At 35.8% G+C, this 25,132-nt stretch overlaps 1 protein-coding gene across 1 annotated transcript in view; it reads left to right on the top strand.

The window, feature by feature from the left end:
- The window catches only part of LOC121411356 (semaphorin-5A-like), a 105,885-nt gene that overhangs the window by 68,148 nt on the left and 12,605 nt on the right, over positions 1-25,132 (top strand). The window contains exons 11-16 of the mRNA XM_041604034.1: positions 4,178-4,320; positions 15,837-15,907; positions 16,365-16,444; positions 19,158-19,205; positions 23,927-24,003; positions 24,998-25,072. Of these exons, the coding sequence (XP_041459968.1) occupies positions 4,178-4,320; positions 15,837-15,907; positions 16,365-16,444; positions 19,158-19,205; positions 23,927-24,003; positions 24,998-25,072 (494 nt within the window). The remainder of the gene's footprint in view (positions 1-4,177; positions 4,321-15,836; positions 15,908-16,364; positions 16,445-19,157; positions 19,206-23,926; positions 24,004-24,997; positions 25,073-25,132) is intronic.

Raw genomic sequence — 25,132 nt, 5'->3', positions numbered from 1 at the left:
TTTGTAGCTTTATAGAATTCATGTATTTCCAAATGGCAGTATGCATTTATATTGAGAATTGTGAAAGGTATGCTATTGTCTAGGATTTCATCTTGTCATTGCCTTGATCCACTTCTACCAATGGTTCTTCTGAGAATCTACTCAATCATTACCTTGTTAATACATTCTATCAACTTATTCTAGATTCTCAAACAAAATATATGGGCCAAAGAAAAGATAGATTGAATAAGAGGAATGGTAGTAGTGCCTGAGTAAGGTTACATTTTGTCATAGGTCTGGCCCATTTATGTCTTGTCTCGTACATCTGACGCCATATAATGTCCCATTGAGTATCTCCTTCCTTTGCTATGGACAAAAATCAAAGATCCTCAAATTTCACAAATTTGTAGGGGCCGGGGTCTTGTTGAATAGTTTTATGTCAGCACCTACTCCCCTTGCTGAACTATTTATTATTCACTACAGCTATGTAGTACACATTTTCCATGTAAGATTGATTGAAGAAATAAAAGTGGATTATTTTGAAGTATCAGACCCTTCTTTTGAATGAGGGTCTACTGAAATAGGTATATCAAGAAAGATCTTGTGTCTAGAAGATAAGGACTTGCGGATAGGTTACAGAATATTAACTGTAACTTGAATGCTAAATCTTGAAGTTGAATTAAAGGTATTGTTTAACTTTGTGAGCAGTCGATTAAAAAAATTATCAAACCAAGATGAAACATGTGTACAAGTGCATGTATTAGAACTAATAAACCCTGAAAACAAACATTATTGAGGATAAAAAGCTAAAACTACAAGGCAAACCCCGATTTTGTAAATAGGCGTCTTATAGACGCCTAGATAAAACACATAAGTGTATGGGATGAAATTAAGATGGTGTTTCCGGTCACTTTATATTTCAATTTTTGAAGCACTAAATAATTATTTTCGAACACAATTTTTTCTGGTTTCATTTTTGTAACGTATCACAGACACAGGTTTTTAAAAGTGTGACCTTCTAGCTCAGATTTTTTAAAAGTCAAACCAATGTTAACCAATCACTTTAAATCTTTAGCTATTTTTATGGCTTGCTAAGCACACACCTGATTGGGAAGTATTTTGCGGACTTGTTCCTCTTTCCTCCATCATCTTGATATCCTAAAAGAAGAAGCAAGGATGTGAAAGGATCTGACATGACCTTGTATGGCCTGATGTTTTAGCCCTGAAACGGGCACCTCTCATCATGACCTAGATACTGACTGGGACATCTTAAACTGCAAGTAAAGTGATCGGATGGATGGACCGGAGGGGGGGGAGTACAGAAGGGGTGGGGGATGAATGGATTTGAAACTTGGATAAAGTGATGAAAAATAGGGGTCTTAAGAAGTCGAACATCGGCTAGAAACAAGACTCAGCCATTCTCCTCTGATGATCCCTAGTGACTGTAGCGAAACCGACGTCTAACAACGCAAATGTTGCTCTAGAGGAGCTTAGCGGGAAACGACTCCAAAAACGGTCGGGGAAAATAAGGGCAGCGAAATGATTATCTAATGGATTTTGTCGCGTTTGTGCAGAGAGAGCCCTACTGCATACAAACAGGGTGCTAATGCGCACCACACATGTCATCATTTGTGTGGAAGGATCTAGCGGATCAAACGAGGAGGCCATACCAACGCATCTCTCTCCGGCGCTCCCTTGGTAGCTGGGGTGTTGGGATTCGATCAGAGCACTGCCATCAATCAGCAGCCCAATTAGGTTGCAAATTTGGTTTTAAGGCTGATGTGATGTGAGTTTTAGAACATTTTGTTTGGTTGGGAGGGTGATGTCTCTAATGCTTGCTATAACATGAAGTCAAGCCTCATGACGTGACAATGCCTAGTTGATGAGCTCTGTGGACGTTTTAAAGTTCAGCAGGTTTTCTGTAAAATATCAGGGGGGTATGAAAGGGGAAGTAGCATGTTCTTAGCTCATGTCATTTAAGTGGCAATTGATTTGTCAGTTTTTTTGCATGTTATGATATTCAATTCATATGGATTATTAGAAAAAAAAATCATCAATAGATATTGAATTAGAGTAAGAAACAAATAGGCCCCATTCCTATGAGATGGGAAGATGTTGTATGGATGATATTCATGTGTTTCCTATTAATATCATCTTCCTTTCGTCTGGGCCTCTTTAGCAAAACATACCATGTTATCATGCTGCTAATGGTTATTGCAAAGTGGGACTAGCTATTCACTTAAGATGCCCTCTCGTTCACCCTAAGCGTATCTCAGCCCATCTGTCATACTATTATCTCTATGTCTTACCAAAGCTCTTGTGTGTGCCCACCATGTAGAACTAAACAATGGTATGTTATTTGATGACTTTGGCGAGGGGTTATTTCAGGGAGAAGTTTGGTCTAGGAGACCCTCATTCAGTTACGTCAGGGAGATGTGCCCTAACAAAACAACTCCTGTCCCCCTTGGAATGAAAGGTATGACTATTTAATTCAAAATTCTAAGAATACCCTGATGTGATGATGAAGATCACATGAAATGTTGTCTTCTTCCTTATGATTACACACGCAACACACACCCTCACACACTACACACGCACCCTCACACACCCACAATCAATTCACACTGTGGTCTGTTTACCCCTTGTGTAGTGATGGTGTCTCATTCCATGCTAAATTTCTTCACTTCATACTATCACTCCATGGAGTAGGCCACCCAATGTTAGAGGGGGCGGTATTTCTTACCCTCATATGGGACTTGTGCCAAAAATGTGACATGTAGCATTACAAGAAAATGCTAGGCTGCCTGCTCATAAATGTTTTAATAGTTCTGCTCACATGGTATCACTTACCTTTATTTCCTCAGGTGCCAAAATATTTTGTGTACCTATAAACTTTATTTCCACATATTTGATCATTCTCCAGTAAGTTTGTTACATTCAAGGACACAATTTGTCCTTATTTGATTTAGTTTATTGGCATTTCAGGGAGAAAGCAAAGTAATTTAGTGGTAGCATAAGTAGGACCAGCTAATATACTTGACTGTTGAGGCATATTGGCTGAGGCCTGGAAAACTTACATTCTATCCAGACAAAAGAAATAATGAGATTGGAAATAGTTATGCTGATGACAACTTTATGTTTTCTTTATAACAATTGCCTTTTTTCTCGATATATTTATCACTTTGGCATTGCTAGCCCTTTTTTTTTTGTTACATCAATTTATAAAATTTATTACTGATAATGCAATCTCTCATAGGAGTCTCCACTGTGGTATATGTATTATGCTATGTTGGGTCCCAACCAAAATAATTATTTTCTTTTAGAGGTTTTTTTACAAGAACTTAGGGATTAATATTTTTCTGTGCATGATACCGTAAATGGGGATTTTTCTCCATTACATTAGTATCTAGGTGTTGGAATTACTTTATAAAATAAATTTTGATTTTACATTTTAGAACTTTTAAAGGAATTTATCCAGCAACTTTTGGAGATAAGGTCATTCACAAATATTGTTTATAGCAAGAAGCAATGTATTTCTTTATATATTGTGGAATGTTTACTCACTAGTACATGCATTGCAAGAAGTAATAGAAATATTTGGCATAGTAAAATTGGTTTGTTAATTTGTAAATGGACATATTTGAAATATTCCATGTTGATCATTGCTGTCCTGGCTGTATTGTTTGAAAAGGAAAGAGTTGACCTTCTGTTCTTCTTGTTGCATATGTTCTTCCTGTAGTACTGTCACAAATTTATGATAATTGGGCTTGTCTCTACAAAAGTCTCAGATGTTTTCAAACTTCCTTCAACTTATGGCACCCAAAACTTTATTAGGGTTTTCAACAGTTGTTTATGAGATAATTGAGATATTTTTATGGTTCTAGTAGTCACAGTTATGTCAACTTCCATTGAGCAGCCATGCATCACATTGTATGACAGTGATCAAATGGTGCATTATTATTTTCTGCAAGTCAGCACAGGACGTTACAGTGAGCAATGATTTTAATTTTTTTTTCTAAATTGAGGTTAACTCTTCTGATAAGAGTAAATGATGACATAAGCTAAGCAATTATTGCTAAAATAAGAAACATTTTTATTGGTGAACATAGCTGCTGGCAACATATTGCAATACATTTTTTTCTATAGATCAGATCTAAAAATTGATGAATTTTATGTGAATGTTTTCCGTATCTTGCAGGGTTGCAGCGAAGTACAGAGCAGCCTGATCAGACCAGGACAGATCGATAGATACCTTGTAGATGCCCAGAGATATCAGCTTATGTACAAATCAGTGGAACCAGTCAGTGGAAGACCACTCTTTGTCCAGGGAAAGACGAAAAGGTAGGAAAACTAGACACATTCAATGGCTTGTAAGATCAGAAGACCCCCAGTTCTTTCGATGTAGGGTTTATGAAATCAGTCATATCTTAGTACTGAGAAACCATAAATGTTTGTAAGTAAGCCTGCAGAAGACAAGCTTTAAGTTCAGATCCCCATGGGACCCAGGGTTGATGCCTCACTATAGGGTAAAAGCTCATCATCTTGGCTTGGAACCCTGATACTGTACAACAAAACCATTACAAACAAGCCAGCTATCATGTCTCAACTGAATTTGCTCAAATTGGACTTGTATTGTTTATTTTAAGTGATGGTAAAACATTAGTTTACTGTGCAAACCCTTCATTCAAGTTAAAGGTCTGAATATGCAGCCTACTCCTGCCTTGTGTACTGAAGGCCCTCCCGTTCAGAATTGAAACAGCAAGTTTTTCCATGTGCTAGTCTTAGCATGGAGACACACTTGTTGATCAAAGTTTCAATCAGGGTCTGTGCCTGCAGACTAGTAAAATACATTATGATATTAAAGTATGCCATAGCTTTGAAGAAAAATAAATAGATGTAGTAGATAAAGAAGTAGTATGTGTCTGAAAAGAATAAGAAATAAAACCGAGAATGTTTTGAAATTCCTGTTGACAAAAAGCCAAGTTTCAATAATGTTGAACGTCAGGCCCGTCCCTATTAAAATGTTCTACTTAACAGTAGAATATGCAGTAAAATCATTACACAGTGCTAATACTAGATTTTTGTGAAATGTAGACAGGTTAGATACATGACAAGTTGAAAAGCTTTGCCATGACTTAGTTGGTCCCAGCTGACCTGTAAATTTCACATCAGATAAAGCTTGTTGTTGTGACAGTTGTCTACTAACCTGTTGGCTCTTCTACAAAACCTTGTGTCAAGTTTATTCCTTCAAAGGTATAATACCTGTTGTCATTTGCCCTCTCGCCTTGATGAGTCAAGATGAATTATTTGCAATCAGTGTTATCTCAACAGGCATACTGTTCTTTGTGTTCAATAGAAATTGTGTTGTCCTTTGATTCAGCAAAATTAGTTTGTTGTCATGCGGTTAAGCCCTCTTGTACGTTCTCACCTTTTGACATTCATAATAACATTGACCTTCAAGTTAATCTTCCTGTGGACATTTCATACTTCTTGACAGAGTAAGTTACTTTGATGAGAATATAATATCAGGCCAAATTGAAGATAAAGTAAGTGTAGGCTTATATCTGCCCCAAAATTAAATTGTAAAAATATTAACAGAATCTGGTACAAGGATACAGTATTTTTTATATTCAGAGATTATTATTTGCTTGCACTTTTAGTGGGGCTACGATTCCTGAGATGATGAAGATCCTATGTATTAATTAGCATTCATATTTGAACTTTGGCTGGAATTTCATGCCATCATTATTTTTGCATTATCATCCCCAGCACCCTTCAACTGTGTTACCCCTGTCACAATGGAGCAACTCTAACAGATGCTACCCCTGGATCTACCCCTCTCTTCCCCACCCAACCACTATCTTGTCTTGAAAAATACCCCTACTCTGGTTTGATTGGGTGTGATTCAGCACCCCAGGTGGAACCTCTTGGAGTGTTCTTCCACCTGTTGCCCCTTTCCCCTTGGCCCTCTTCCACCCCATGTGCCTCTTTGTTGATGTCGATATTATTGATTGGTATATCACTCAAAACATTGGATAAACTAGTATAATTTCATTGCTTACCAACACCCATTTCTTCTGATCTTTCCGGTCGGACTTTATTCCAGTGATCATTAAAAAAAACGGCTTCTTTTGTTAAAAAATCGGTACTCTAACATCTTTGAAAAGTTTCAAACCTATCAATTGACAACATGAACCAGAAATTTAAGGACTTCATAGTCAATTGGTTATCCCACTGTACTTTTTGAAGGTGCAATGAATAGGCCTACTTATCATTCTGTCCCTAGAGACTTGCAGAGATGCATTTCTTTGTAGTTATCTTGAATTCATCTGCCAAAACTCTTTATCCAATCCAAGGTAATCTTGTTTTGAATCTTCTGTGCTTGTCTCCAAGCTGCCGCTAGTAATCTTTATTGCAAGTGATTTAATTAATCTCTTTCGGTGTCCTTAAGATTCTCCAACATTCTTGGGACCTACTAGTAAGTCCCTGGTGTTGATGCCATGTCATTCCTTGGCTCTTATGTCTTCACAGATGGGTGTGAGTCATTACCCCTCGTGGGCTGATTCTTTGGCGGGACGCACCTGTCCTGTCCCCTTCCTATCACACCTCCATCTATTTATCTTTTCTGGATCTTCTTTGCCTTCACTTCTCACTTGTACTTCTTGGATCTCCATGGAGAACCAGTGCCAGATGAGCCTGGGAAAGTTCTGCTGCCAAATTTCTGAAGTCATAAAATGAAATTATGCGGAGACCTGAGTTCATAACAGGTTTTGTTAATGTAGTTTTCGTGATAAATATTCATTAGCTTAAACAATAAAAGTTTTTGATAGTTAACAAAATAATAGAAATACACAACCAATGAGAAAATGCTGAGGGGATTAAAGTGGAAAAATGTTATGCTGCTTTTAGAAAACCTTTGCCCCTGGGTTTTGTAGCATCTAAGTGCAATGGAATTAGAGACTTGTTTGATGTATCTGAAGGATCAAGAGTGATGTTTCAAAATTGATATCTTAATTGTCTCTCATGGATTTCAAAAGTTGGTATTCTTATTTGTGGGTAGAATTTTTTTCATCACACATGGTCTACACAATTTCTTTTCAAACTTTTAAATTTGTTCTTCGTTAGTTAAGAAGTTGGGCATGTCACGAGGTGAGAGAATGTTAAATGAAGTACCTGGGGAAAGCTTTGACTAAGACATTGTGTGTGACTAGTGCAAGTGATTCACAGCATAGCTACGTGGCTGGATCATGGGGTAATTAGAGAGGCTTTGTTAATCCAAGATCAGGTGATGATACCAAAATGAAATGCTTGCTCACTTACACATGATCAAGTGCATGGAATATTCAAACATGGATTCAGCTTCTTAGAATACATTGCCTGCAATGTAACAATATTTTGATACATTTCTCTCTCTCAAAGAGTTATCTTGTATTGGTGGTGTATTTGATAGTCTCTGATTTATCGATTGGACAAACTTATCATTATTTGTGGTTGTAGAATTCTTTAAACGTTAAAGAGATAATGTTTGATATCCCCTCATGAATCAATAAAGAAAAAAAATCCAACTTTTTTTCATTTTTGCAAAAAATTCATATCCGAGCCAGTAGTAATGTAGAAATTCATGAATAGAAGTGGCTGCATTATGAAAGTGTGCGATCACATTAGCATTTCAATAGACTTAAAGGATTTGGTAATTGCAGGAACAGAAGGACATGTGAGAAAACAAGTGACAAAGGCAAGGATTTTTTTTGTCAATACTTTTATTTTCATGAAATTCATGCAAGAATCCTTTCATCATTAGGAAGCTGTGCATTTGAAGAGAGATTTAAAAACAAATCTTAGATTTCCTTACATTCACACATGCACACCCTCACACACTTCTTCGTGTGTGGTTCAATTTCAAACCAATTGCTTGTAATGCTTTCATTTTTTAGAGGAATGGGGTGAATGTTAGGATGGAAGCTTTTTTTTTCTTTCATAATTTTACATTCATATAAAGCAATGTATGTGATGATTTCCAGTAACCACTACCAATCATTTCACACACATTCATCTGAAATAAGAATGATGAATTTAAAAAATCTTTAAATACAATAAAACATAATGGTGTTTTATGGTGCAGTTAAGTAAAAAGGAAGCATATTGCCTTAAAAACAGGACAAGGTAGCATGGGGAATTACAGAACCAGGTGCACAGATTTTTATAGTTCATATCATATTTTCTATAAAATAAAAACCATGTTTTAGCATATGTTTTGGTGCGAATGATAAGTGCAGAGTACAGATGATATCAATGCCCTAGCTGCTGGATCAAGAATTAAACCTGCCACACAATCTACCCCTTGGGTGTTCTATTGTACTTTTTGTTGAAGCGTTGGTATAATTGTAAAAAATGAAGGTCAGTGTAGTATTCTTATGGAAAATATTGCTAAATTTACATCAAAGTTATTGAAGAACATTTGTGGACATTCAACTTGAGCAAATGAGACCATTTTGAAAGTATAGTTTTGCTTCCTTTGATAATTTACCACTTGATTAAACTTCTTTAAAATTGATAGCTTAGAAGAATACAATGTGGTTTGAAGCTTTTGCCATCCATGAATTTGTAGCTTGTGAGATAAATTATTCTTCCTTTCCTGGAGCAATATCACTTTTCAAGTATTTTTCAAAAGTCTCTTCTCCAAACCTCTCATATTACTTTAGAAGCGAGATGGGGTAAGGGTATTCTTTTCTAGAACTTTTGATCAAGAAAGCATTATAAAAACCCCTGCCATTGCCTACCCACCTCTAATCACATCTAATCTACAGAAGCACTGTTAAAATCAAGGCTGTTCACCCAAAATTTTGGCACGAAACCCCAAGATAGTCCATCATCAGCTAGGGTGCTGGACCCTGGCAGAGAGGCTTTGGGCTACAAATCTTGGACTTCCTTTCCATCCAGACCCTACCGACAGATCCAAAAGTTGAAGCTTGCTCCAACAACTATTGTGTAGCCAGCTGTTGTCATGGTGATTGGGTGTTAAAGGGTGGGAGGGGGGGGGGGCTTGAGAAAGAAAGGAAAGGGGTGGTGATTTTCACAGAAAAAAGGGACAAAGCTCAGAATTTCTTGTATATTTGACTATTGTATACCCAGCTGTTGTCATGACAATACATTGTTTATGCAATAGGAGGGAGAGAGGCCAGAGAATGAAAGAAAGTGGGGAAGATTTTCATAGAAGGGATAACCTTAACTTGTATACCTGAGTGAGAGTTATTGTCAATGATCAAAGTTGTTTTGTCTCCCTTTAAACTCACTGTTTTGGTTCCTGGAACAAACAGCTGTCATTTTCAAGTTCAGCTGCTTGATTTGCCAAGGTCATAAGACCCTGCCCCCCCCATCATCCTCTCTCTCCCTATGTCTCTCTCTCTTTCACTCACTTATGTCGGTCTATCATTCATTCCCACTATCTTTCGTTCTCTTGCTCTCTTTAATTTTCAACTTCATATTTTGTTGGTTTTGGGGGTTTAATTCATCAGATATTCTCACTTTATCTTCCCACCGTTCTTATGACTTACAAAGCATTTTTGATAATGTTTATTTGATCTTTATCCAAGGTGAATCCTATTTTATGCAATGTATGCCATTTAGTGTGGTTCAAAATGACTATGATAGATCAGGGAGATCTCCGTGCTATCAGAGTAATACATCAGATCAAGTTCTCAATTTCAATCCAAAGTTTCTTTGGGTCAGAAAAGTTTTGGTATAGCTGAAGTTCAGCTTGAAGGTCACTGGCCATCAGAATCTGCAATATCTGTTTACATCTTTTAGCAAGAAAATGCGTTGCTACTTTTGCATCGAGACAGTTTACTTTTGTAAATAGCATTGTGATTGAAAATTGAATATTCTGGTTTACCTTAGAACCATTTTACTCGAGTGGTATTCAATATTTTTTGATGGATAGGCCAAACAGAGAAATCAGACAATTTTCACCAAATGAAGAACTTTTAATATGACAGTAAACAAAATTGGTGAAATTAAGCATTTGTTATTCGGCGGAAGGCATGTCAGAAAGGTGTAGAGATGATGAAAAATAAGGCTCTGATTGAGAAACCAGACAACTAACTGAGACAAGGAGACAATTAATTAATCCATCAGGTAGTTGTGTGGTTTGGACATTACTTAGAATGATAAAGCTACTTATAAAATGGTCTTCGATAGAATTGATTATGTGTGAAATTCACAGAAACATAAGAATGGAGTTGCCACGAGCTGTTTGATATCTGAAATAGATTGATATTTGTCTTTTGTTTACTCTAACATAGTACACAAATAGCGAATAGGCATGGGTGCAATGGTATGAGATTTCGCATAAGGTGAAAGAAAGATGTTGCCTAGAGTTGTTTAATATCTAAAATAGATTGATATTTGTCTTCCCTTTCCCCATTTTACTTCAATATACTTTCTTCCCTTTACAAAATTGGAATGCCTTTTGAAAACTGAATAAATTAGGTTGTAATAACCTTAAAAGGACAAAAATGAAATGAATAAAGGACTAAGGAATATTGAGAATTTGAGCAAGAAACTCATATGATTTCATTTCTTGTCAAAAATGGCTTTTATGAGAGTTGACAGAATTTAATTTGATAGTATTTTTCTTCAGGTGTTTGCTCAGGATTGATTTCACAATTGGGTGGGTTGGTCTCAGTTTTATCCCTCTTTTTGATAGTTTTCATAGGGTTAGTCTCATCTTGGGGGCATTTACAGTTCAGCTCCAATTATTTGCTCCATTGGAAAGTTGGAGTAAAACCAACATGCTCTTTGAAATGCACGATCAACCCATGAAGTAGAATGTAATGGTTATTTCCATTCCAAGTTCAATTTTGCTATTGATTGCCTATTTGAATTGTTGATACCACCTGGCATTTTTTTTCTTGAAATAGGGGTGAAATTTACAGTAATATTCAAAAGGAATTCATGGGCATCTTAGAATCATTCTACGCATTTAGGCCTATTTATTGTATAACTTAAGATGAGCCTTTGGTATGAAATGATATCTAGGTGAATTGGAGTGCAGTTCACAGAACTTTGCTATCTTTGAAACTAAATATCCTTTTTATTTCACTTGTTCCTCACAAGTTTTGAACTCTTGAGAGATTTCCCTTCATGTTCACCCTACCCTTTTCTCATTGTACCCCAATTAAACTTGTTGCCTGCCCCATCAGATGTTTTCAACTCCTAAGAAAACAGCTCCAAATTTAGCCTGAAATCGAATATGACAAGCCACACATGAATTTCTATCCAGTTTCAATAGGGGCTGTAGACTCCTTAAAGAAATGTTTGGATTTTCTCCCAATTAACCTAATAATAATACCATCTCCAAAACACTAGAAGCTATTAGGCATCATGTTACCTTTTAGAAAATCTTTTTATTTTTGAACGTTTTTTTTGGGAAGTTTGTTCTGATCAACCTTGACAAGGTGGAAATTTGTAAGTATTTTTCAAGAACAGCCATCTAGCCCATTCGATTAATGTAAGAAAATTTTCTTCATTTCCTTTTCTGAATTACTATATTTTATCAATTTTCTCTATGGTAGTTTTATGATCATCTCAACACCATCTTTATCACATTTGGACTGTTTTAATGATAATCGTTTTTGGTGACTCCCTTGTTCTCCTCTTGGTGTTTCTCTGTTTTTTTCTGTCTTTCTGTCTGTCTTCCTCTCCCTCTTACTCTCTTCTCTCCCCATTCTCTCTCTCACTCTCCCACTTTATTTTTCCTTTCAAGAATCCTGCAGGCTGTTTACTAGTTTTAATGAAATGTAAACCACCCTCAAACACACCCCCATCTTCTCTGCCCAAACATCCGCCTCATGGTTCCAAAGTCATAACTTTCATAAATTCATACATTGCTTTAGGATATTATATATTCAAATGTCATTTCAATACGGTAGAAGGATTGAAGGTTTGCAACAATATATCAAGTTGGCAGGTAGGTGTTTAAATCATGAAGTTGGAGGAAACAATGACTTCCCCTATTTTTTAGTTGTTTCATCATAAAACTTTTTCAAACAGTTCATAGTACTTGTCATATTTTTATTTAAATGATGAAATTCAGTTTACTAAAAGAGAGTTGGGCACAGTTTTTTTTTTTAGCTTTTTCTGAAATGATACATGGACATCTGATTACTAAAGTAATGAACCTGAGCTGTAAAAGCATTATTTATCAAGAATAGTTTGCAGATTACAATTTGAATAGTGTAATGCATGAATCCAATGGGGGGGGAGAGTATATGATCAAGATATTCTGTCTGTATGTCATGCTAAGATTCTCATGATAAAACATGGCTTCTTTTCAAATTCAGGTGAAGATTTCATTATCCAATGACATGCCCAACATGGTGGGGGCCATGTTCCAATTAGTTTCACCTCACACACGGATAAGTTTTCCGGAATTCAGTAACAAGCCCCCCTCTATTCAACACAGCAGAAAAGCCTGTCATACACTTTTCTCTTGACTTTATCCTTTCAAACAACCGTGAAATATTATACCAATATTCTTTTCTGGATCCTCAAACTTCCTGATCTTTCATCTAATGAGGAGCTCTGTCGGAGGTGTTTGTTCTTAAAACACTTCCACTACCAGTGATCTGCACTAGCAAAGTCATACTGTGAAGAGATATAGAAGAATATTTATGCTCGCTCTTTGCATGTTGTTTTTGGCAACAAAAGTTCTTATTCTTAAAATGACTCAAGCAGTGTAGCTCACTGTCGATTCTTGGGGAAGGAGAGAAAGGCAGAATATTATCCAACAAAGAAAACCCTGCCAGTCTCAAGGAAATTTCCCATTTCTAAGTATATTCAATCTGGTATGATTGACAAGTTCTTTCCACTTTCTCATTTTCGATAAACAGATGGTTGATTCTTAAGGAACAGCAAATGTTTAAATCGTAACATCCCGAGGCAAAATGGGAATTTTTTAGAGTTCTATTTTTTATTCATAGTGTAGAGAATACACATTATTTGCTTCCTGGATGAACATTTACCCCTTTTCATATAAATTCCTATTTACAATGATAGAATATTAATGCTACATCATTGAAAAATACTTTGAAATAGTAGACCACTCACATTCCGTGTGATTTCTTTACCAAATAATTTCATTTACAATAAAATTCTGTCAATATTACATCTATTTTGGGAAACTGGCTATAATTCACAGGAATTCCAAAATTGAAATACCCTTTTGTTGAAATGACTTACCCAGTTTACATCTCAGTATGACATTTGAACCCTGTCACCCTAGAAATGACACCTTTTGACCTAACCACTGAACCCCTACTACCAAGCCCCCACCACACCCCTTTATACCTATCAGAATCTTGTACCCCACGCATTAAACCATTAGTCATCACACATTGATGAATGATGCTTTTTTTAGTTAGAAACCTGTGAAATGTTATAACAGAAAGTTAATTTGTTAGTCTTGGAAGTGTGGGAGTGCTAAAACTCAAACCCTAACTTTAGTGAATCTGTTTTTTTTTCACCCTACGGTATAAGAGTGAGTCATTGTTCTGTGGTATTCTTAGTTATTAAAATAATATGATTGGTATTATGCATTGTGGAAAGACCACAAAATACAGCATATCTGGAAAGTCTTGAATTTTCATCCCCCTTATTCGCCTGGTCTTAGATGTTTGACCCGTGTTTGTGATTGATGTGTCTCCAAAGATCATTCAAATTTTCCCACTCATATCAGAGTTATATCACAGTTACAGTCTCTATTAATGATAGCAATTGCTAAAATGAGAAGTCTCTAGATGATCATTCCAAAGTATTGATATATGTGCCCTTCCCTTTACTGGGGTGAAAACATGAAGGGCACATATCCACCTGTTTCAGATTTAGTTTTTACCATATTTTTTGTTGCTAAACCCAACTTCTGTGGCCATATGCCATCCAACCCACACACTCAATTTCTATCTACTACTCTCATACTGCATTGTACATGAAATCCATCACCTGTTTTTCTTAAAGTTTCTGTCTCCTTTAACCACCCAAACCAAATATTCAACCCACACTGCCCCAGAGAATTTTGAGTGGGGGCAATACCACAGCACCCCCCCCAAAAAAAAAAAAGAAGAAGAAGAAAGAGAGAGAAAGTAGTTCATAACTTGCCTGTGCACCTGGAAGCAGTTAAGAATGATATAGCATTCATATTTCATTCCCCTGAAAAGTCTTCGGATTTTGACATATCACATTTCACCCCTGTTGCAAATTGTTTCACGCTTTGTTAAGCGTTCCACTTTCTTGAAGCAGTCTGTTGTAAAAACAGACATTAGTGACCAAGTTTAAGGTGGGCAATTTGTGTTATTGTTTTGTCTCTGAATTTCCCAACAATGTTTTTAGAATCAATTGAGGAATTGAAGAACGTGACACTGACCTGGAGTGAACTCTTGAAAATGCTACATGAAAAAAAAATATCTAGGAATACATGTTTTTGATTCATTTATTCTCTTTCTCCTTCTCTTTTGTCGATTGGGGCAGCAATTTTATATTCAATTTCATTTCAAACCTTTTTTTGTTGGATTTTCAACTTGCTGAAAGAGGTTTTGTGTTCCTCATGAAACATGGCTGCTAATATAGTGTAGCCTTTTCTATTACAATTCAAAATTGAAGCAACATGGAGGATTTAAGTCTACGCTAATCGAATGCCACCTGATGACTGTACAAATCTTGACCAGAACTACACATTTCAGACTTATGATTTTGTTTTTCCCAGCGGTTGCTCCTGAGTCTAAACTCTCAACTCAATCCACTTAGGTTCCATAATTAGTTTCAATAAGGAAAGGCTTGTCTGAAGTAGTGATGTGTGTGACATCTAAAAAGCTAGTTGTCAAAATGTTTCCCTGTATCTGTTGTAAGCTTATTGTTTTCTGATATCAAATGTTGTCTGAATTAACTAAATATTATTTTGATATTCAACTTTATGGAGTGTACAATTTTGAAGATGTGATGCTCTCCTTCATTTTAATTCTCTTTACTTTAACTCTTAGTGTCGTGAAGTCACAGATTCCCACCAAAGAAAGTAAAGTTTAAATCTTCTATCGTGTTAAGAGTTCTAGACTTCTCAGTTTTCATTGACACTTGTTTCTTGCAGTGGAATGTTATCATCACCTGAAAATCTCAGAGTTACTGGCTTGTTTCATTTCTCCATCCCCCTGAATAATGCTGCAAGTCTTGTCCTCTCGGTGAACCGACTCTTCCTGTTATGAATCTCACACAGATAACCTCTCTAAGATGTAATCCTGATCATACCATTTCTACCATGTTTCAGAAGACAAAAATTGTCTTTTTTTACTAGTAATACAATTTAAGAAAAGGATATCAGATCCTAAAATTACTTGTGCTTCCCGGCAATCATATGATAATCAGAACTGATCAAGTATACTTCAAATTAATCTTTCAACTATTATTTTTATTCAGAGGAACATAGGTTTGCTGTGACAATTGAGCACAAAATATTTCAGAAAACAATGTGAGAATTTTTTTATACTGTAGTCTGTGAACTTATCAAAATCCTCCATTGAAATTTTCCATAATGTTTCTGCACATGAAAATTTACTTTAAGGTATTTTTCATGTATTTGAATTTACTTCACATTTGTGAAGCACACCCCAAGTATTGTAATTTATACTTTCTGTTATCTAACCATTAGAAATGAGCAGCTCTTGTTAGAAAGGAGGAGGACTGTGCAACAAGAGAGGAAATTATTGTGGGAGTAATTCTTTTTATCCAATTCTAGCAATGTCCTTATTGCATTTATGTAACTTCCTTGATAGATGCAAGAGAAGTAAAGATGTTTTCTCATTTCTTTTCAGATTGGATAGGATTGTCGTGGATACTGTGCAGGGAAGGGATAAGGTCTACAATGTCATCTTCGTTGGAACTGGTAAGAACTCCCAAACCCTTGGAATAATGTTCATTTTAGTTGTTGTTCCGACCCACACAGTTGAGTTGTGTCCTAACCGATAAAATGTTTTTATTGGAAATGTCCCAAATATACACATCTGCCAAACACTCGATTGGGGTTTTCCAGAAGAAAGACAACAGTTGTACAAAGTTCTTGGAATCAAACTATGCCATGGTAAATATAAGAATGTTGATTCCTTGGAAACTGACATTTCTCATGTTTCAATCTAAAATGGTAAAGGTTGAAAACCTTTTTATTAGGGAAAATATTCTCAAGCCTGCAAATTTTGAAGTTTTGGCTGAAAAATATATTTAGTGCTATTTTTAATACACAAACAAAGTAAAGTGTTTTTTTTGTTTTGTTTTGTTTTGCTTTTTCCTCCTAACTTTGCAAACCTTTTTTCTCACACCAGTCTGTACTTTCTTTCTTTTTTCAGAGGATGGAAAGATCAAGAAGCTAGTTAACCTGGATGGCATGGACAATGCTTGCATTGTTGAAGAGCTCTGTGTTACGCCTGTAAGTGTCAACATGAAACCTCCCCGCAGTAGTAATAGTACAGTCCTCTCACTTCTTTCAAGAGTTTTATTAGGTTCTTCCATTATTTATTTATAGGGGTTCTTCCTAAGGGAAGAGCAATATGAAACTACCCATTCTGTAAGGATGTGTTGAGTTCTTGTTTACTCTAAATCTTTAAGAGCAGAAGAAGCATTTTGAAATGCATATGGTAATCACAAATAACAAAAGTAGTCTATGGGAATGACTGTTTCTGCTCATCTTTTACTTTCTTGATGAGGAAACCTGTCTACCAAGGCTAGAAATTAGTTGTAGGTGGCACTCATTTACTGCCTAAAGAAACATCATAGAGATGCATTTATTAGTGAGATATTCTTTTGAGCTAAGCATATTTCAAAGCGCCCTCTCTGGGCCAATACAGATGAGCATCGATGCACCTTTCGATAGCTTATTAAAGAATGGTTCTTTTCCATTGGCCGGTATTGGTGACATGAGAGGAGGAAAACTCCCACCTGCATTTAAGAAATGGTAAATATAGTATCTTAATGTTAAGAATCTTGATGGCATCTGCTTGTCTGTCAAACTCGTGAATCTTAATGGTTTTGATGTGAGCAATCCTGTGGGCAGTGCAACCAATCAGTATGTCACTCTTCAAAACGATGTTAGAAGATGTGATCTGGTGACAAACTGTCTTGATTGAGGTCATCAAAGGTCAACCTATGTTCATCTTTGCCCACTCACCAGTAGAATACCTTTATATTAGGCGCTTTAGCGAGGGCTGGAGGTTATTAACCCTTTCCCTATATAGAGACTCAAATATTTAGCTCATATATTTCTCTTAGTGAAAAGATTGTGCGCTTGCCCCTTTCAATTTCTTTGTATTGTTTTCAAAGTGTTATATCCACCCAAAAGTATGGGTCAAGACTTCAAGATGAGTGATTAGATGAGCAATATTTTGGGCAAAAATAGTAACTGATTTATGAATTAATTTTGAATTTCACTATTTTTGTAAAATTATATGATTAAGACAATTGAGATGAAATTCCATTCTATTATTTAATCCCATTTTCTATGGGAGGGGTATTGTTTGAATGAAAGAGATGAATCAGTTGGTTTTGTAATACCCTTTTTAGACAGGCTAAAATTTCCTTAACCCCGTACTATTGGTGGGGCTAAATGGCAATTTAGCCCCACCTATAGTACGGGGTTAAGCTTAGCCCACTTTCGTTTTACACAGCGTTTTTGCAAAGTGGGCTAACCCCACCTATAGTACGGGATTATTTGGCCCTGCAAAAAAGCAGGGTTATCCCACCAATTGCGGTGCTAAGAGCAATAGTACGGGGTTAAGATCGCATGTGTAAAACGAAAGTGGGCTAAGCTTAACCCCGTACTATTTGGCCCCACCTATAGTACGGGGTTAAGGAAATGTAGCGTGTGTACTTGTACTATGAATGATCGACATAAACCACTAGTCCGGGGTTAGCGAGTTTCGTGTGTGAAAAGCAAGCATTCCTTATCCGGGGTTAGCAATAACAATTTGGCATGTGTGAAAAGGAAAAAAAATAGTACGGGGTTAGCGATAGTCCGGGGTTAAGAAAATCCTGTGTAAAAAGGGCATTCCAGTCCAAAACTCGAACTCAAATGACACTTCTTTTGCAAGAAAAATAACCTTTAAATACCTGTGGGTGGAAATCAAATCATTTAAGAAGGAATTTATGTTCCATTTAATTTCTGCTTGAGATAAACACAAGTAGCAAGTGCTTGAAATGAATAGATAAATATTTTAAAGAAATATGTCCAAACATTGTCAGTCATAGAGGTCCAATACCCAGACAATACTATGAAAATGTCAGTACTTATTTCAAATCATGGCCATCAATCGGTTTATGATGACTTTGTTTTTCCCAGTGGCAGGGGCATTTAAGGCAAAGGTTGTATTTAGGAAAATTTGGTAGTCAAAGACCCAGAAATGATGACATGTGAGTCATTCTACCAGTAAACTTCCTCTACTTGCTCTCAGGAAAAATCTGGTTTAAAGTGCTTATTGGAATCAATTGTTAATTTTCCCCGCAGTAAGAAAAGAAAATGGTTTTATAGATTTTTAGTGACTTGATTCTGCCCTCTAAGACCTCATTATATGTTAATTTTCATTTTACAATTTGCATGTGTATCTGGTCATATTGCTTCTTACTCTTTTACCCTTAGCAAAGTCATCCCATGTTGCATCTGCCGTTTTGATGAAAATCTGCACCTTTAATTTTGTTTGAAAATTGAGAAAAACAACTGTATCATGATTCATGCTGTGGGATGTTGGCATGTCGTGGAATGGGAGGGTGATGTTGAAAACATGTGAATCAATTTATTTTTGTGCATGTTAAACACTATTCTGACTCACTTTCAAATCTCTCTTTTTCTTTGTCCTCTCTCTCTCTCCTCACTCTTTCTCTTGGCCCTTCTCCCACTCTCCCTTTCTCTATCTGCTACCTCTCTGCATCTCTATTTCTCCGTCGTTCTTCTTTTTCTTCTTCTTTGATCTTTTTTCAACCTTTCTCACTTTCTCTCTATTTCTTGATCTCTGCTCTAGATTAAATGCTTTTTATATCATTTATGATAAAATCATTCTATGTTGAATGGATTATAGTTATGAATTATGATATAGATTATGGATCAGAATTAGTGAATGATATTTCCTCTTTTTCACTTCCTCTTTCCTCAGATGCACAAGTGTGATCCACTCAGGACATTGAAAATCAGCAAAAAGAAGGTAAGAGTCACTCTCAAATTACTTCAAATGATTGAATATGATGTAAATTTGTGGAAAAGGAGACTGCATGTGAGGTATTCCAATCAAGTCTTATTTCCCTAGCTGCTTTCACCTAGGTATGCTAACCTGTATCCCAGGCAATCCTAATCAGGCCAGATTTGCGTGGAATATTTCTGATGTATGTTCTGAGCTCAGGTGTAAAACCTGGTGCTTTATCTCTTTCCCATCAATTTCATATATCCGCCATCCGCATCCCTCGGAAAAGATCCCATGATTCCATTTCCAAGGCAGTGAAAGCAGTCCATTGTCGCTCTCCAATTTGTCACCAGGCGTGAGATACATTAAGCTGCTACATGCTGTGTGGGTTTAAGCATGTGACATGAATGTTAAGACCATTACAGGCATTTTCACTCATATGGCTATATCTGCAGACTGTGATTAAGACGCTTCATGCCTGCCATGGTGTTCTTTTACTCTATTTTGATTGAATGAAAAGAAGTGTTTGTGTCCATCCAAAACAACAAATTGCGCTCAGTAAACTACAAATTGAAGTATATAGCCAATTGTGTGTGTTTTGATGAAGGGGGTGTACTCTGGAAATAGTGCAGTATAATACAGAAAAGAAGGGACAAGGTCCTTTTCATTTGTAGGATAAAACCAAGATAAATGCCATCTTTTACTGGACATGGCAGTTTGCATCTTCTTTTCTTCTCAAGTCCCAACTTTTTTCTTCTCCACAAATATAATGCGTATCCATCTTCATTCTGGGCATATCAAAGTGCACATTTGCTGTACTGTATTCTATTTCCTTTTATTTAGTCTACACCTTAAATCCTATCGTTTAGAGTTTTCTTGAATGTTGATGTAAAATATTAAGTTTACTTTTGATTATTCATTCCTTATGTTGTTCTGTTTCCTTTGTTATTATACTGTATTGCTGGATTCTTTTTTCATAAACAACCAATAACTTAATTCACAATAGTGAGAAGACAAAATGGTCAAGACAGGAGATAGAGGGGTAGCTCGACACAGTGTTATTTCTATCATTTATTCCTGTATAGCCGTATTATTATGTTTGTCAGAGAAATATCTTCTGAATTGCAATCCTTTTGTTACCTATTGAAAACAGATCGAACAACAAGAATTGAAATATTTCCCAAGAGAAAGATAAGAAAACTTCAATATTCATTTACTGGCATAACCGGTAGGTCAAGGTGTTTGGGCACAGACTTGACTGATTCCCCAAAGATGTGACGAGAGAAAAGCATATTGAAGAGATGCACATCTTTGCAACCGTGGAAATGTAACTCGCTACACAAAGCAGTGTGTCCATGATGAATTCTAGTAAAATATAATCCAATTTATCAGAGGTGAGAAATACGGTCTCCAATCATAGACCGAGGAATGGATAGACAGATGGTGCCATAGAAAACAAAGATGGATAGATAGTTGAAGTGAGAAAGGAGACAAAGAGGGAGGGAATATACTACCACTGCCTTGTGAGGTGGAATATAGAATAATTTTAGACACACATTTAACTGTCTGGGAGTTTATTATTCTGTATTTGTAAGGGATTTAGGAGAAATATGGAGGAGGAGATGAAGAGGGTGAATATGGAGATATAGAATAAGGCATCAAAGATGATTGAGAGCAAACAGTTATCGAGGTAGGATAAACTTAAAAGGATTCCAATACACTGTCTAGCAGCTACATCAATCTGTCTTCTAAAGATAACACCCCTTACCGCTACCAAAAAGTGCATCCTAATCCCCGAATGGATGGGTTCTGGAAGATGATGATGCGGGGAGATGCTCATTTTCTCATCCCGCATCCCAGGTGCGTCGGTCGAGGCGCGCTAATGGTGCGTGAAATAATGTCTGGTTTGGGACGGGAGAAGGGTGAGGGTTAGACTGACTCATTCTAAACCATTCGCTCTGATGGGGGGTAAAGAGCGGAAATTCCAAATGAAAAACATTTTGAGATTTGGATGAGGCAGTGGTCTCCAGGGAAAGATATGATTGCATGTTGGCAGACAGTTATGGCAATGTACTGTATTTCCTTGAAGCAAAGCCATTGTTTTTTCTTTCATTTTGTTTGTTTTAATAATTAAGATTTTTTATTGTCTGAATGTAAGAAAGAAATTAATATGGAGACTCAGTCCAAACTTTTTATTCATTCATTCATTCATTTTGGTTTATTGTACAACATACTTCCTTGTTAAAACAGTTGGGAGACTGATACAAACAAAGATTACAATGTAAACATAAATTTCATAGTCACATAAGTGAAATGAAATAGTCAAATAATATAAAGTAACAATTAATTGATGTTGGTATATTGCACTTACAAGGTAATTCTAGATAAGAGCACGTTACAAATTTATTTCCAAAGATATTTATAAAAGCTATAATATGGTAATGATAACTGAAATGCATGCACTAAATTCAATAAACAAATCTATAAGTTATGGAGAAGGTTGAGAATGGGATATAAAATTAAATCGTAAAGTGGAAGGTTCACATTGAGAAATAAAATGGAACTTTCACGGTTAGATAACTATGTTCTTGGATCGATATATCAATGAAGGCAAAATTCAATAAAAGTGATGTTATTTTGAAGATAGCTTTTGAGTAACTAGATTTAATCAGTTTTTCCAAAGCAATTTGCTTTTTATTTGACACCATTCAAGTTTTTTTTAGTGTTTGTGTTTGTGTTTCAGTTTTGTAATACATATTATTTGTGAACTATATATTTAGGTAATAAATGCAATAGATAAATACAGAAGACTAGAAAAGGTACCATTGAGATTGTTTCTTCGAAGCTTTTTTTAAACTAAAATTTCAAAGTTTTAGGAACTAATACATTTAATGATCTGTATAACTGCATGATAAAGAACATCGGCTCCTAGACAAGAGTATTTCTTTCCAGACTGATAAACGGAAACATTTCATTCTGATTAGGGTTTGATTGAATTCAAACCATGTCCTCCTCTATTTCCATCTCTCTCTATCTATCTCTCTTTCTTTCTTTCTCTCTCTCTGTCTTTCTCTCTCTCACCACCTTATATTTTGCTCTCATGCCATCTGTTCTTGTAGAGTAAGTCCATTCTAAATGAGAAGCAGAAGAGCTCCGCTAGACATCGAAGCACATTTCTAGGTCAAAATATTTCTTATATTTTGAATGAGAAAACATCCATCCTCATCCCTTTGCCAGTCAAATTCTACATCATCATCTTTTGGTGATGTCTTACTTATAAATTTAATTCTCTTCTCATGATTGCTACATCTTTCTTTTTGGACTTTCAGAATTGAGAAAACGACTTATTAGTATTTGTCTCTGTCAATGCTGTTAATTCTTTACCAGTCTATTTCTTGATTATATACGCCGTTCTCATTTAAATTACTGAAATGGCTTTGAATGATTAGTGTTATGTATTTAATCCTCATATAATTTTACATTATGTTTTCCCCAAATTTTTATGACAAAATTATTCTAGACGAACCTTTCTAACACTCCTTTTTAGATGAATCCCTTTATTACTTTTTTCTTGGTCAGTCTGTCTCATTCTTTCTTTCAAAACAAGTGTTGGTCTCTTTCTATCTTCTATATAATTTTTTTTCTTTCTACCATCTCTCCTGAACTCTCAATATGAGTTCATAACGAGAGCAAGGTGTGAGAGAGGGTTAAGTTTCACACCCCAGTAAGCCCCGGATTTGAATGGCCGACATTCTGGTTTAGTTCAATCCTGTTTAATTGAGAACCGTTCTTCTGTCTTGTGTTGGCTCTCAAGAATGTCAGCATGAAAAGAAAAACTAGCTAAAGCATCAAAAACAGCAGCAGTTCAGCTTTATTCTCTTCCAAATATACCTTTGGAAAATAGAATATAATATTTAGTATTTTTTTAGTAATTCTTTGGACCTTGAATATCACTTTTCTTCAGTTTGATAGAAATTGGAAATATATGACTTTCTATTCAAATAAAAGTGGTCAAGCTAAAATTTTACTAGACTACATTGTATTTTCATATTTATTCATCTATACAAAAACTTTTTATATGAATTTCATCTTTATCAAAACATTTCCGATATAGTTTTGCAATTCTAGATTGATTGCGTGGCGGTGTTACATGACATTTTGATGAAAAACTTAAGTTGATTGCATAATGTACATCCTGTTTTTTCCTTCACACCTCATCAATAGGTATCTAAGAAATTATCTTCTTGATCGTAATAAACTACTTCACGCCCCAACCCAAAAAATATCCAAGATAATTTCTAAACTTGGCCATTCCCCAGGCATATGAAAGACATTAATATTGATAGACACATCACTGCTGGGATTGTTTTTCTTTCTAATGAAGATGATCGTACTCTCAGGAAATTGGAAACATTATTTCCCTGGCTCCTTGAGTTGAGCTGTTCGTAATGAGCTTATGCCATGAAGTGAATATATCCCTGGAGAATAGGAGCAATTTTCTTTTAAAAACACACTTTCCCAAAAAGGAAAGAAATTCTGTGAGACTGGAAAAACACCCAACTGTATTCATAAAGGGAAATAATGTTTGTTCTTTAAGAAAATGGCAGAAAAATAGATTTGATTTAGTTATTCATTCATTCGATAATGCATGATATTTGTCTGGCTCTGAGTAGTTGTATTTTTCATATTATTAGATTGTCCATCATGTGTGATCTTCTATTATTCTCTTCTGTATTTTCATCCAGAATGCCCTCTATGTGGGACTACCAGAGGCTATCGTCAAAGTACCAGTTGAAAGATGTCATCAATTCACCACCCAAACGTAAGACTAAACAATTGAATTAGGGCCAGAAGGGCATTAGAATGTGTATCATTAAACAATTTAATATCCTCCCTACTCTCAACAACAAGTTTCAGGAGGAGCTACCATTGTGATGTAGTTATTCCATCTACAGGATGTTACTGTGAATAGAAAAGTAATATCATAAAGCATTTGTAGACATAGAAATATATAAGAAATTAAAAGGGAAAAAGAAGAAGTGAAAGTAGGCCTGATGATGGTTGTTTAACCTGGAAGTGACTGAAGTGGGTTATTTGGGTTCAGTTTCCTTCCATGGAGGACTTCTTAGTAAGGGTCATTACAAGTATATAACTGCAGAGGTCTTTCGGTTCTAAGACACACACATTAGCCCAGTTTTCAGGTCATTCTGTTCAGGTCCTGTCACAAATCGGATCCATCAGAATGGAATATTTTTGAACCCCAACACGATTTACATCCATTCATAAAGAAAGTCCGAGAGTGAGTGGGAGCCGGTGTATGGCATCAAGATGTTGGATTTGTTTTGTTCTCTGTGTGTTCTACAACTCATTGACTTATTTCTTCAAGGATTTTGATTCTTATGTGCCTGATAAGTTACAATCATATGAAACTGGGTCACGTTTTGTGGCTGAGACCACTTTGAAAGTAAGAAGATGTCGACTAACATAGCAATGCGTGGGTTGTTTAATTCATCTCTAAATAATGGCTAAATAGGTCACTTTAATGCATTATGATAGTCTACAGTATGGAGGTTGAATGACCATCTCAGAACCATGTGGTTCTCTTTTATTATTTTTTTCTTCAAAATTTGAACATTTCAATTACCCCAATTCACATTCAAAATTTAACCTCCCTTCTAGACTTGTAAAAGCATGCATGAGTATTTGATATATGATCTTCTTCTAATCCTAATTGTGATTATATTTTGTATTTAGAACAAATAGGTGTATTTTAAAATAATTGTTTAACATTCAATTCTATATATTTTTGTTAACAGTGAGTGTCTGAATGCTCGAGACCCATATTGTGGATGGCATCAGCTTAGATTAGAATGCACAACGTATCCTGAGGAGTAAGTAATCTTTATCCATTCTATGTAGCTTGCTTTAAATATTCCATGATGATCTATGAG

Source organism: Lytechinus variegatus, chromosome 3 (assembly GCF_018143015.1).
Source record: "Lytechinus variegatus isolate NC3 chromosome 3, Lvar_3.0, whole genome shotgun sequence".
Classification (NCBI taxonomy): domain Eukaryota; kingdom Metazoa; phylum Echinodermata; class Echinoidea; order Temnopleuroida; family Toxopneustidae; genus Lytechinus; species Lytechinus variegatus.
The sequence above is the reverse complement of the archived record's forward strand: the minus strand, read 5'-3'. Positions and strand labels throughout refer to the sequence as shown.